This window comes from Bufo gargarizans, chromosome 2 (genome assembly GCF_014858855.1).
Source record: "Bufo gargarizans isolate SCDJY-AF-19 chromosome 2, ASM1485885v1, whole genome shotgun sequence".
Taxonomy (NCBI): domain Eukaryota; kingdom Metazoa; phylum Chordata; class Amphibia; order Anura; family Bufonidae; genus Bufo; species Bufo gargarizans.
In genome coordinates, this window is record NC_058081.1 from 430153207 (window position 1) to 430168876 (window position 15670).

General features: G+C 42.5%; 1 protein-coding gene across 3 annotated transcripts in view; it reads left to right on the top strand.

Annotated features, from left to right (window-relative positions):
- CYSTM1 (cysteine rich transmembrane module containing 1) overlaps positions 1-15670 on the top strand; it is an 80108-nt gene that overhangs the window by 24777 nt on the left and 39661 nt on the right. The window contains exon 2 of one of the 3 annotated variants that reach the window (XM_044277798.1): positions 13767-13876. The exons of 1 other annotated variant lie outside the window; for it this stretch is intronic. In XM_044277798.1, the coding sequence (XP_044133733.1) occupies positions 13856-13876 (21 nt within the window). In that variant the 5' untranslated portion in view covers positions 13767-13855. Of the gene's footprint in view, positions 1-13766; positions 13877-14206; positions 14442-15670 lie in introns of those variants that run through there. One more of the 3 variants, XM_044277797.1, reaches the window with a different exon arrangement.

Below are 15670 nucleotides of genomic sequence, written 5' to 3' on the forward strand. Positions count from 1 at the left end.
GACCTGGCTTTACGGGACCTCTTGCCTGGGCGCACCAATGCCCCCCCTCCCCACTCATACCCGGCACGGACATCGCAGGCAGGATCGGGCCGGAACAGGATGCAGCGCGACGTCGTCTCTCCACGGAACCCGGAAAACCGGACAGCGACACGGGCGACGGTAAGAGGAGGGGCGACATCACACCAGCAGGAGACATCGATGTGGGAAGCGGTGACGGGAGGACCGAAGGCTCAGTCAAAGCCGGACGAGGCGGTGAGGTAAGCGCAGCAGCAGTCAGGACATCAGGCTGCGGCATCTCCAGGCAGGCTCTCAACCAATCTCCTCCTCCAGCGCCCTCAGCTCTCTCGATCAAGCGACGAAGCAGTGTTTCCATCTTCAGGCAGGTGCGAAGCGCCGCCGCACCTGAAATATAAAGCCCTAACACTTCCTGCCACCGTACTCGCCACCAACCAGGGTCCCTGACTCCCCCACAGCAACAGCAGCAGGCCAACCAGCTGAGACCCCAGCTGTCACTAAGATAAACAGGCAACTCAAAACAAGTATCCTGAGGTAACCTGCAAGAAAGAGCGGGGAAAGACAAGAAACACAAGAAAAGAGGGGGGGGGAGAGAAATAGAGAAAAGCAGCCATAATAATAATTTAAAGTCACATAAGTGTAAAGCACCATTGCCCCCATGTGTCCCCCAAGCTAAACGCTCTGGGGGGCCCTCTCATTTGCTTTTTAAAATACAAAGGTAACACCAGTATTCAAACCTTACTGTGTTATACAAGTGAGATGATGATGTTCTGAGTGCATTTTGACTCCTTAAGTGTAATTGCGATCTGTGACCCATGCCCTGTGTTTACAACCCCATGTAAGGCCCCTTTCACACGGGCGAGTTTTCAGTGCGGGTGCGATGCGTGCGGTGAACGTAAAGCACCAGCACTGAATCCTGACCCATTCATTTCTATGGGGCTGTGCACATGAGCAGTGATTTTCACGCATCACTTGTGTGTTGAGTGAAAATCGCAGCATGCTCTATATTGTCCGATTTTCACGCGACGCAGGCCCCATAGAAGTGAATGGGAAGCGTGAAAATTGCATAGCATCCGCAAGGAAGTACGGATGCGGTGCGATTTTTCACGCACGGTTGCTATGAGACGATCGGGATGGAGACCCGATCATTATTATTTTCCCTTATAACATGGTTATAAGGGAAAATAATAGCATTCTGAATACAGAATGCATAGTAAAACAGCGCTAGAGGGGTTAAATAAAATAAAAATTTAACTCGCCTTAAATACAGGTTAAGGACCTTTGTTGACGTCACTCCGGTCATCACATGGTCTTTTACCATGGTGAATCACCATGGTAAAAGATCATGTGACGTACCATGTGATGACCGGAGTGACGTCATCAAAGGTCCTTAACCTGTATTTAATGCAGCAGCTCACCCCAGGTCCTGTTCAGCGCAGAGGAGACACAAGGAGATGCCGGCTTTGCGATCAAGTGGACTAAGGTGAGTTAAATATTTTTTTTTATTTTATTTTTTTAACCACTCTAGCGCTGTTTTACTATGCATTCTGTATTCAGAATGCTATTATTTTCCCTTATAACCATGTTATAAGGGAAAATAATACAATCTTCAGAACATCAATCCCAAGCCCGAACTTCTGTGAAGAAGTTCGGGTTTGGGTACCAAACATGCGCGATTTTTCTCACGCGAGTGCAACGCATGACAATGTTTTGCACTCGCGCGGAAAGATCGCACATTTTCCCGCAACGCACCCGGCTCTTATCCGGGTAAAAAAACTGACGCCCGTGTGAAAGAGGCCTAAGACTTACAGGAAGTGGCTGCTTGAAGCCCTGAAAATACCCCACCCTGAGACAAAGCATGATTGCTGACATCACGTCTACAAACAGGGTCCAGGAGCTGAACACCGCCCTCAGAGACAAGATTATTGATGATGTGTCGACATGGTAGAGCCTTACAAGCCTTGCCACTCCTTGGATGTAGACTTCACGTCATCGGGACAAGGAACCTACACAGTGCAAAATGTCATGTGATGGAGTGCAGGAAAAACGGGCCATTACAGATAGGGCTCGTGCACATGGCCGTAGCCATTTTTGCGCAAAACATGGATACCGGCTGTGTGTGTTATGCATTTTTCGTAACTAAACCTCCTGTCCTTTAAGGGACAAGGATAGGACGGTTCTATAAACAGACAATAATAGAACACGTTCTATTTTGTTGTGGGGCCACAGAACGAATATACAGATGTGGACAGTACACGGAGTGCTGTCTGCATCTTTTGTGGCACCGTTTATGTGACTGGGTCTGCATTTGATCCGCAAAAAATGCGGATCTTGTGCAGACCAAAAATGTTTGTGAATGACCCCATTATCAAACACTATTAGTAAATGGCGTGTTGTTTTCTGTCAATTGATGCTGAAGATCGCAAAACCGGAATACCCCTGTAATAGTTACAAAAATAGACGCAAACGACTTGCATAAAATGTGCAGAACCATTAAAAAAATTAAGAGATTGGACACCTAACTTGTGTGAATGAACCATTCTTTTTATACACCCATCATTGGGGAGGATTGGATAGATGATCAACCTCCTTCTTGGGTCAGCTCATGGGACGGGTACTTCATTATATGCACATTGCACAATCCTTTCAAGCAGTGATTATGAAACATATTAGTATACAACTCTAACCCCTAGTGATAAAGCTATTCTGACAAGCATTTTTCCATTAGTCATATAACTTCATGCTGATTAGGTAGGTACGAAATATGACTCTTGTTATCATTCTACTTCCCTGTCTTTCTGGAGCCATAACTTTATTTTTCCGTTCATTGTTTTTTATGGAACAAGTTGTACTTTCTAATGCCACAATCATACATACAATGTAGAGGGAAGCGGGGGAAAAAGATCCAAATGGCGTAGAATTGAGGAAAAAATACAATTTCTTCAGTTTTACGGATTTTGTCCCTACGGCATTCCCTTTGCGTCAAAACTGACCTGTACCCTTCTCTCTGGGTCAATACGATTAGAACGATAACACATATGAAACCTATACATATGTTTAAATACTGAAAAATGTTTTTTTACCTCATTGTATTTTAACCTCCATAACTTTTTTTTATAGTTATCTACTGAACTGTTTGGGGGCTAATTTCTTGCAGGACGATTTTTAGTTTTTATTGATACCATTTTGGAGTATGTGTGTTTTTGATCACTGTTTATAAAAAAAAAAAAATGTGTAAGAGAAGCGATGGAAAAATGGCAAATCTGACATTTTGATCCTTTTTTTTTTTTTTAATCTGTTATGCCATTTTTGCCATATTGGAAAATTATTTTTATATTTTAATAGTTTGGAAGTTTTCGGATATGTTGATGCCGATGATTTTATTTTTTATGTACAGTACAGACCAAAAGTTTGGACACACCTTCTCATTCAAAGAGTTTTCTTTATTTTCATGACTATGAAAATTGTAGATTCACACTGAATGTATCAAAACTATGAATTAACACATGTGGAATTATATACATAACAAAAAAGTGTGAAACAACTGAAAATATGTCATATTCTAGGTTCTTCAAAGTAGCCACCTTTTGCTTTAATTACAGCTTTGCACACTCTTGGCATTCTCTTGATGAGCTTCAAGAGGTAGTCACCTGAAATGGTTTTCACTTCCCAGTGTGCCCTGTCAGGTTTAATAAGTGGGATTTCTTGCCTTATAAATGGGGTTGGGACCATCAGTTGCGTTGTGGAGAAGTCAGGTGGATACACAGCTGATAGTCCTACTGAATAGACTGTTAGCTGCTTTTTTCTTGCCATAATACAAATTCTAAGTAAAGAAAAACGAGTGGCCATCATTACTTTAAGAAATTAAGGTCAGTCAGTACGAAAAATTGGGAAAACTTTGAAAGTGTCCCCAAGTGCAGTCACAAAAACCATCAAGCGCTCCAAAGAAACTGGCTCACATGCGGACCGCCCCCAGGAAAGGAAGACCAAGAGTCAGCTCTGCTGCGGAGGATAAGTTCATCCGAGTCACCAGCCAGATTAGAGACCAGGTCAATGCCACACAGAGTTCTAGCAGCAGACACATCTCTAGAACAACTGTTAAGAGGAGACTGTGTGAATCAGGCCTTCATGGTAGAATATCTGCTAGGAAACCACTGCTAAGGACAGGCAGCAAGCAGAAGAGACTTGTTTGGGCTAAAGAACACAAGGAATGGACATTAGACCAGTGGAAATCTGTACTTTGGTCTGATGAGTCCAAATTTGAGATCTTTGGTTCCAACCACCGTGTCTTTGTGCGATGCAGAAAAGGTGAACGGATGGACTCTACATGCCTGGTTCCCATCGTGAAGCATGGAGAAGGAGGTGTGATGGTGTGGGGGTGCTTTGCTGGTGACACTGTTGGGGATTTATTCAAAATTTAAGGCATACTGAACCAGCATGGCTACCACAGCATCTTGCAGCGGCATGCTATTCCATCCGGTTTGCGTTTAGTTGGACCATCATTTATTTTTCAATAGGACAATGACCCCAAACACACCTCCAGGCTGTGTAAGTGCTATTTGACCATGAAGGAGAGTGATAGGTGCTGCACCAGATGACCTGGCCTCCACAGTCACCGGACCTGAACCCAATCAAGATGGTTTAGGGTGATCTGATCGCAGAGTGAAGGCAAATGGGCCAACTCCTTCAAGACTGTTGGAAGACCATTTCAGGTGACTACCTCTTGAAGCTCATCAAGAGTGTGCAAAGCAGTAATCAAAGCCAAAGGTGGCTACTTTGAAGAACCTAGAATATGACATATTTTCAGTTATGTTTTTTGTTATGTATATAATTCACATGTGTTAATTCATAGTTTTTGTGAATCTACAATTTTCATAGTCATGAAAATAAAGAAAACTCTTTGAATTAGAAGGTGTGTCCAAACTTTTGGTCTGTACTGTATGTATTTATTTATTTTTTATTGTAAAGAAGGGGTGATGTTAAAATTTTCCATTTCTTTTACGGGTGACTTTTTTTTTTTTGTAGTCCCTCTAGGAGGCTACAATGTTCACTACTTCCTTATATAAAAAAAATATTTCTGTAAAATAGGGAGTATAGTAATGTATGGATTGCTGATCTCCTATGTTTACCTGCTGGTCAATGTAGGAACTTGGTCTTAAGCCACTGGATCCTATTGAATATGATGGGACCCGGTGGGAATCCAGCCACAATTGCTGGCTTTTGGCCAGACAAAAAGTTGTGCATGCACGGAATTTACGCCAGAAAGTGCTCAGATCTCTGCGAGATCCATTTATACTAATTGGGGTCTGTCACCTTAGCTGCTACATGCCTGCCGTTTTACATAGCAGACACCTCCGACTATTACCTCGGAACCGAAGCAGAGTTCGGTTTCAAGTTTTAAATTGGTTTTCCACTTTAAAAACAAACTACCAAAGTTATTCAACAAAGCAATGCACAACTTCGAGAATAACTTTCTTCGGCTCATCTGAGCCCATACGTTCTAATACTGTACGGAGACGGATCTCCATACAGTATTATTCCAAAGTTTTGAATGAAGCGACTTCAGATGAAGCATCCGAAGGAAGCTGGCTTCGCTCAACATTAAATATAATGAATCTCCCATAGCCAGCAATGTTAAATCGGCGAGAGAAGTGATCAAACGGTTGTATGTTCAAATACTCTAGGAGGGCTTTAAATTATTTATTTTGTTAAGTTCTAAATTCAAATCACTTCCCTTTACCCATATTAATAAAAATAAACAATAAAAAAAATCATAGGCATTGGCATCCAAAAATGTCTGAACTATTGAAATATAAATGTATTTATTCCGTGCAGTGAATGTTGTAGCAAAAAAAAATGTCTTTTTTTTTTTTTTTTGGGGGGGGGGGGGGGGGGGATCCATCACTTTACCTTTCAAAAAAAATGTCATACACACTGCAAAAATGGATCAATAAAAACTATAGATTCCCCTAAAAATGAGTCCTACCTAACATTTATTTTTATTTTTCAGAAAATGGTGATGCAAAGAGAATTTTTTTTTTCAAAGTTAATTTGTTTTAATTATTAAAACAGAAGAAAAAACTTTCTAAGGCTATTTTCACAACTGCATTTTGCCTTTCCGCTATTGAGATCCATCATAGGATCTCAATAGTGGAGGAAAATGCTGTCAATGGGGACAAAACTGAACTGAAGGGATGCACACAAAAGCTCTAGAAGTGTCCTCTGACACAAAAGAAAACAGATCTGTCCCCAATTGACTTACAATGGTTTTAGAGACGGTCCGTCATGGCTATTTTAGAGAATACAACCATCTGCATCCATTATGAATGGATCCGGTTGTATTATCATGACTGAAGTGTTTTTGCTGTTCCATGACTGATCCAGCAAAAAAGTAGCAATACTACATTTAGGCTACTTTCACATCTGCAATCATACTGATCCGCAGTATGACGATAACGGGTCAATTTTACCACATAGGAAACACTGTGGAAATGAAATCCATAAAATTATAACAGAATTGCTTTTTTTCCCATTTGGATTTATTCCCCCAGCTTCCTAATACATCATATGCAGTATAAAATGGTGCCATTAGGCCTCATGCTCACGACCATTCCATTTTTTGCAGTCCGCAAACCGTGGATCCGCAAAAAACTGAAGCCACCCGCGGCCCATTGTAGAAATGCCTATTCTTGTCTGCAAAACTGACAAGAATAGGACATGTACTATTTTTTTTGTGGGGTCACGGAACGGAGCAACGGATGCGGACAGCACACGGAGTGCTGTCCGCATCTTTTGCAGCCCCATTAAAGTGAATTGGTCCGTATCCGAGCCGATGCGGACCCAAACAACGGTTGCGTGCATGAAGCCTTAGGCCTCTTTCACACTTCAGTGTTTAGTCAGTGATTTCCATCAGTGATTTGTAGAGCCAAAACCAGGTGCAACTCTAAACACAGAACAGGAGCAGATCTTTCCCTTCTACCTCATGTCTGTGGAGGCTCCACTTCTGGTTTTGGCTCACAAATCACTGATCGAAATCACTGACCAAACACTGAAGTGTGAAAGAGGCCTTAAAAGGTACAACTTGTCCTGCAAAAACACAAGCTCTGATGCTGCTATATGAATGGAAAAGTCAAGAAGGTATGACTTCAAGGCTGGGAGTAAAATACGAAAACTGAAAAAAACTGAATTGGTGGATCCCAAAGGGGTTAAAGGGGTATTCCCATCTTGCTCTTTCATCCTTACCTGCTGCCAGCTATGCTGTTCACGTCCTGGTTTTCTGCTGCTAAAGCTGGGCTGGCTTAGGCAGTTTGAGTGAAGGCCGGCCACCCCTCCTTATGACATCACACTGAGAACTCAGTCTTTTTGTGCTAGTTCATGTGGAGAGTATGAGTTATCAGTCTGGCAGCCTGCAGTGTCTTTAAGGCCCCTCCCCCTTCTGGGGAATTGTGCTCAGAGAGCCATGGGAATGAGCTAAGACAGTAACATGTGGCTGTCCTGCATTCTAATACAGGTTTACACACAAACCCATTCTGAGCAGCAAAACAATAATTCCCTAACATACATCAGCCCAAATGCATGTCAGCTAGTAGCCAAATGATCTGTGCTTTTGACTCCCCTAAAATATTACCATCCCCCACTGATCAGCACTGATGCAGATTTGTTTCCATTACAGCTCTACTACAGTTGTGTATACACCTAAGGGTACTTTCACACTAGCGTCTTTTCCGGCATAGAGTTCCATCCTAGGGACTCTATACCAGAAAAGAACTGATCAGTTTTTTTCCTAATACATTCTGAATGGAGAGCAATCCGTTCAGGATGCATCAGGATGTCTTCAGTTCAGTATTTTTAACTGATCAGGATGGAACCGCAGTATGCTACGGTTTTATCTCCGGCGAAAAAAACTGAAGACTTGCCTTAATGTCGGATCCGGCATTTTTCCCCATAGGAATTTATTAGTGCCGGATACGGCATTCAAAATACTGCGCAAGTGGTATTCAAGTGCCTATAAACCAGCACATGCGTGTATACATTCTGATCCACACACGCCATCTTGGTAAAGGTAGCTGTCACTAAAATCCTTCTGAAACAGAGATATATATGCACATCTTATGGTGTAAAAAGAAGCAGGAGGGAGGTGACACCTTGTCGGAGACATCAACCCTCTCCCCTATTGGACCATATCTGCATGGTCGCATAACACCTCAGTATCAAGTTCACATACCGTTTGGTCCCTTGATCAGCCCATCACCAAATACTAGAGGGTTCTCCTCATATTAAAGACCACTTACAAGAACTATTGTTACAATATTGGCACACCTGCAGTACGATATAAATCATAATTTGCTATATACACGAAGGTCGCAATCCAACTAGAATGAATCCATACATAACGATCACCACATCCTCACTCTGATCCATCACAGACATCCAGGAGGAGATGACGGTGATCAATCTCTCTTCCAGGGTCCTCACAAGTGAGTGTCCTGGGCAAGGGACTTTTTTTCTGTCCTAATAGTTTAGTAGATTGGTTTGATGTGGATGCTGATTTGAATGCTTTCTTTCGCAATATTAAACTTAAGGTTTGGTTTAGTGAGAAATCAAAGGTTAATATTCCACAATCCAGTGAACGCTCTTTAAAAATGTTTGATTTGTCTGTCAAGAGTGGGTTCACACCTGTGGTGTGTGAACCTGCTGTTGATGCTTTTATAGCTGCTGTGAAAATTGATATTGCAGTCTTGAACTCCACTCATGACAACAAGAGATTTCAATATCCCAATCTCACTAGGTTAGAGGTGGAAGCGTTGGATTCATTGAGACATGACCCCCTCCTTACGGTTAAGCCAGCTGATAAGGGGGGTGCGGTGGTCATTATGGATACTTCCAAATATAATGCTAGAGATTTTGAGACAACTCGGTGATACCAATGTCTATCAGTGTATTGGCTCTGATCCCAAGTTTATTATAGCCAAGGTTATCAAAGACTGTCTCAACGTTGCTGTGGGGACGGGGGTTATCGACGAGGGTCTATGCGATTACCTTACAGTGGTCCATCCTGTCACACCTGTAATATATGTACTGCCTAAGGTGCACAAGTCCCTTGTTGATTTCGCCCCCCCCAACCCCGGCCATCCTATAGTTAGGGGGTTGGATTCCATCTTTAGTCACTTGGCTATATTCTTGGACCAGGTACTATGTACTTTCTCTACAGGGGGTGAGTCATACATACAGGACACCACAGATTATTTTTTTTAATGCAATTTAGAGGCAATTGAGATACCTGTTACACAATGTATTATTTTAGCCTCATTTGATGTTACATCGCTATACACCTCCATAGATCATGACTTGGGTCTCGCAGCAATAAAACGTATGCTAGATATGTCCACTCCACGCTTTCCACATATAACTATTTCCTGTTTCAGGACAGCTATTACAAGCAGGTACGAGGTGTGGCGATGTGGTCCCATGTGGCCCCAACGTATGCCAATATCTTTATGAGGGTATTTGAGGAGGATGTCATCTATCTGTCCCACCACTTCAGACATGTTCTGAGGTGGTGGAGATATATCGACGACTTCTTCCTCATATGGACTGGTGATTCCAAGCAATTGCTGGAGTTCCACCCGGCACTAAATAGTGTTAATGTGGATTTGCAATTCGCATTGGTACACTCAGAATTGGAGATACAATTTCTGGATACCACTGTGAGGTATCAGAAAAGAAGACTACATACAAGTCAAACCTACGGACAAAAATACAATTCTACGCTTTGATAGCAATCATCCCAGGGACACGATCAAACATCTAACTTTTTCACTATTTCTGAGGGCAAAGCGTATAGTTTCTAATGATAACATACTTGACACCACGCTAGATCAGGGTTTCAGATGGCAACCAAAATGGTCGCCAATACGACTTAGAATTCACAAATGGCGACAAGACTTTTTAGTCTTGTCGCTATTTGCGACTAGACCCGCCTTCGCAGCTCTGCAGTTGAATACAGCGGCGGGGCACAGGAGCTAATAGTTCTCTGCCCTGCCGCCTATGTTCTTCTCAGCAGCGCAGTGGAGGAGGAGTCTTTCCCTCCCTCCTGTGCTGCCACCGCCGCTGCCAATAAGAAGAGAGACAGGAGGAGGAGGTGAGGGGCTGTGGCCACTGCACCACCAATGAAGATAACTGACCTGTTAATACAAATACAGGAGGCAGGTGCCAGAATCAAATAGCCGGCACCCGACCTCTATGACAGGGAGCTGCGATCAGTGGCAGTTAACCCTTCAGGTGCGGTACCTGAGGGGTTAACTGCAGCGAATCGGAGCTCCCTGTCATACAGATCGGGTGCCAGCTATTTGATTCCGGCACCTGCCTCCTGTATTTGTATTAACAGGTCAGTTATCTTCACTGGTGGTGCAGTGCGCCCCCCTCCAACCCCCAAGTATAATAAACTTTGGTGGCGCAGTGCACCCCCAACACCCCAGTATAATAAACACTGGTGGCGCAGTGCCAATGAGGGTTAAAAAAATAAAATAAAAATTAACTCACCTCTTCCAATTGATCGCATAGCTGCCGGTCTCCTGTTCTTTCTTCAGGACCTGTGGTGACGTCACTGAGCTCATCACATGGTCCATTACCATGATGATGGCTCATGTGATGTACCATGTGATGAACACAGTGATGTCACCACAGGTCCTGAAGAAAGAACAGGAGACCGGCAGCTATGCGATCAATTGGAGGAGGTGAGTTCATTTTATTTTATTAACCCTTCTACTAAGCATTCTGTATCAAAGAATGCTATTATTTTCCCTAATAACCATGTTAGAAGGGAAAATAACACATTGAATAGACTTTCATCCTAGCAACCATGCGTGAAAATCGCACCGCATCCGCACTTGCTTGCGGATGCTTGCGATTTTCACGCAGCGCCATTAACTTCTATGGGGCCTGCGTTGCGTGAAAAACGCACAACATAGAGCATGCTGCAATTTTCACGCAACGCACAAGTGATGCGTGAAAATCACCGCTCATGTGCACAGCCCCATAGAAGTGAATGGGTCCGGATTCAGTGGTAGTGCAATGCGTTCACCTCACGCATTGCACCCGCGCGGAAATCTCGCCCATGTGAAAGGGGCCTAAGGGTGATTAGGACAAGGGTTCCAGCCCCTAAGGGGGCTAATAGTAAGTAAAAAAAACACTAAGGCTACTTTCACACTTGCAGCAGTCTGATCCGGCAAGCAGTTCCGTCGTCGGAACTGCCTGCCGGATCCGCCGATCTGGATGTAACTGAAAGCATTTGTGAGACTCATCCGGATGCGGATCCATCTCACAAATGCATTGCAAGAACGAATCCATCTCTCCGCTTGTCATGCGGACAGACGGATCAGTCTTGTATCTTTTTTCACAAGGACTGATCCGGCATTCCAGTATTTTGAATGCCAGATCTGGCACTAATACATTCTTATGGGGAAAAATTCAGGCAAGTCTTCTTCAGTTTTTTTCGCCGGAGAGAAAACCGTAGCATGCTACGGTTTTATCTTTTGCCTCATCAGTCAAAATGACTGAACTGAAGACATCCTGATGCATCCTGAACGGATTTCTCTCCATTCAGAATGCATGGGGATAAAACTGATCAGTTCTTTTCCGGTATAGAGCCCCTGTGACGGAACTCTATGCCGGAAATGAAAAACGCTAGTGTGAAAGTACCCTAAAATATTAAGTTTAAATCCCCCCCCTTCCCAATTTTAGATATAAAATATATAAACAATAAATAAACATAGCGCTGCGTCCGAAAAGTCCAAACTATTAAATTATTAAAAAATATCTCCTAAGCGGTGAGCGCCGTAACAGAAATAAATAAAAACCACGCCATTTTTTGGTCACCTTGTCACCCAAAAAAATAGGATAGGACTGTTCTATTATGGGCCGAACATTTCATAAAATGCGAAATGCACGCAGCGTTTTTTTCTTTGCATGGTATTGAGTATCGCAATACTTTTTTTATGGTGACGAAAGCAAATAAAAATTTTGGGATCGAAACAACCCTATGCCGTATTGCCAAAATTTTGATTCGGTTTCGATTTGGCGACTAAAAGTTTATTTTGGCTTCTAAATTTTTCAGTTCAGGAGCCAATGGCTACTAGGTATTTTTATTTTTTTTTTGTCTGGAGCACTGTAGATTCCATGACTGAAAGATTTAGGAAGAGGGGATACCCACACAACTTACTACAAACACAGAGAGAGAAGGTATCTAGCATTGATAGAAAGGACACATTGATCAGTAAACCGTCCCATAGAATTTCATTCATTTCAGCTTACACTGAAAGCAGTGCAGGGATCAATCAAATTATCAGACGACATTTGGGCATTCTGAAAGGTTGTCTAGGCAGGATCACAAAATCGCCTCCATTGTTTGCATATCATAGGACGAGGAACTTGCATGGTCAATTAACAAAAGCGGATGTTGGTCCTATAAGTGGGATGAGATGAACCACACTGACACAGCCGGCAGAGGCAGCTTTCACTGCCTGTGCTGTGTCAGTTGTCGTTTTATTTGTAGAGGCTCAGAGTTTAGACACCCAAATACAGGAGTGGTATATCCCATACGATACCACCTTACATGTAATTCAAACTATGTTATATACACTCACCTAAAGAATTATTAGGAACACCATACTAATACGGCGTTGGACCCCCTTTTGCCTTCAGAACTGCCTTAATTCTACATGGCATTGATTCAACAAGGTGCTGATAACATTCTTTAGAAATGTTGGCCCGTATTGATAGGATAGCATCTTGCAGTTGATGGAGATTTGAGGGATGCACATCCAGGGCACGAAGCTCCTGTTCCACCACATCCCAAAGATGCTCTATTGGGTTGAGATCTGGTGACTGTGGGGGCCATTTTAGTACAGTGAACTCATTGTCATGTTCAAGAAACCATTTTTCCAGTCTTCAACAGTCCAATTTTGGTGAGCTTGTGCAAATTGTAGCCTTTTTTTCCTATTTGTAGTGGATAAGAGTGGTACCCGGTGGGGTCTTCTGCTGTTGAAGCCCATCCGCCTCAAGGTTGTGTGTGTTGTGGCTTCACAAATGCTTTGCTGAATACCTCGGTTGTAACGAGTGGTTATTTCAGTCAACGTTGCTCTTCTATCAGCTTGAATCAGTTGACCCATTCTCCTCTGACCTCCAGCATCAACAAGGCATTTTCGCCCACAGGACTGCCACATACTGGATGTTTTTCCCTTTTCACACCATTCTTTGTAAACCCTAGAAATGGTTGTGCATGAAAATCCCAGTAACTGAGCACATTGTGAAATACTCAGACCGGCCCATCTGGCACCAACAGCCATGCCACGCTCAAAATTGCTTAAATCACCTTTCTTTCCCATTCTGACATTTAGTTTGGAGTTCAGGAGATTGTCTTGACCAGGACCACAACCCTACATGCATTGAAGCAACTGCCATGTGATTGGTTGACTAGATAATCGCATTAATGAGAAATAGAACAGGTGTTCCTAATAATTCTTTAGGTGAGTGTATGTATTGACATGTCCCTGCAAACTGCTCTATGTGGGGGAGACTTCCACAGATCTCAAAACTCGATTTAAGTAACCATCGGTTGTCTATACATAAGAAACGATGTGACTTACCTGTACCTAAGCATTTCACTGACTTTAACACATTTTTATATTGAATGGGTAGAACAAACAAGTATTTTTTTTGTTCTAATTTTTTTTTTCTCTTTTCACTCATAGATGCTGTGATGGGTCGGAGTGGGGATGTGGTGATCGTTATGTATGGATTCATTCTAGTTGGATTGCGACCTTCGTCTCTATAGCAAATTATGATTTATATTGTACTGCAGGTGTGCCAATATTGTAACAATGGTTGTTAGTGGTCTTTAATATGAGGAGAACCCTCTAATATTTGGTGATGGAACTGATCAAGGGACCAAACGGTATGCGGGCTTGATACTGAGGTGTTGTGCACCCATGCAGATATGGTCCAATAGGGGAGAGGGTTGATGTCTCCGACAAGGTTCACCTCCCTCCTGCTCCTTTTTACACCATAAGATGTGCATATATCTCTGTTTCAGAAGGATTTTAGTGACTGGTACCTTTACCAAGATGGCGCTGTGTGGATCAGTATGTATAAACGCATGCGCTGGTTTATAGGCACTTGAATACCACTACCAAATGGCACGCGCTGGCTCATGGCTCAAGTGCGCAGGCTCAAGGAGGAGCCAGCATGATCGTTTCCTGCTTGCACTTGTGCGATGTATGGCGCAGGCGCAGTGCGGATTACAGCACGCCGAGATCTCGGCATCATGTATGCATGGGGTCGCCTTCCACACCTGAATGGTATGTACAGTGGTCAGTCCACTCCCACACTCCGATGTGTCACACCATGATTTGGATTCACATCACCTGGTACTAATTGAGCACTTATTATGATACACATTAAATAAGCACTACAATGCAATATAATTTTTAATATGGATATATCTCTATGTATATATATTCTATGTATCAAGATATTTTTTATGATTGAATCATGATCATTGTTGAAATAGCTGTCTTTAATCATGTTTTTTTGTGTAATTTTACTATATTGCCTATTATCTTCACTTATGCACTTGAGATATCTTTGATTGATTTGCCTATATATGTCACTAGACACATGTTTTATTTGCTTGAGGAAGGCTCTATGGATGAGCCGAAACGTCGCTGCTGCTATTTTGTCCCACATTATATTTTATAATCTTGGAGTGCTGTCCATTTTTCCATTTATATATTGGGCTATTAGCCTATGCCCTGGGACAGTGATGGCGAACCTATGGCACGGGTGCCAGAGGCGGCACTGTGGTCACCCACGCCCTGGAAATAGTCTATGGTGTACCAGTATGCCTTAGACTTCTCCTGCCATTCATCAGCGCAGGGTGCATTGAATGTAGGCGGGCTATTATAGCTAAATGATAAAGTACATGGAAGATATACTATACTGAACTGTAGTATTCAGGTTAAATTGCTGTGTTGGCCCTTTGCGATAAAAAAGTGGGTTTTGGGTAACAGTTTGGGCACTCAGTCTGCAAAAGGTTCGCCATCACTGCCCTAGGACATAGCACTCGTCCAGTCTTTATATTCCATTCATTTTTCAGTGCTCCCAACTTTTCCTCATATATGTGTATGTGTGGAGATATATATATATATATATATATATATATATATATATATATATATATATATATACATACATGTGTGTGTGTGTGTGTACAGTCGTGGCCAAAAGTTTGGAGAATTACATAAATATTGGAAATTGGAAAAATTGCTGCTTAAGTTTGTATAATAGCAATTTGCATATACTCCAGAATGTTATGAAGAGTGATCAGATGAATTGCATAGTCCTTTGCCATGAAAATTAACTTAATCCCCAAAAAAACTTTCCACTGCATTTCATTGCTGTCATTAAAGGACCTGCTGAGATCATTTCAGTAATCGTCTTGTTAACTCAGGTGAGAATGTTGATGAGCACAAGGCTGGAGATCATTATGTCAGGCTGGGTTAAATTGGCAGACTTGATCTGTTAAAAGGAGGGTGATGCTTGAAATCATTGTTCTTCCATTGTTAACTATGGTGGCTTGCAAAGAAACACGTGCAGC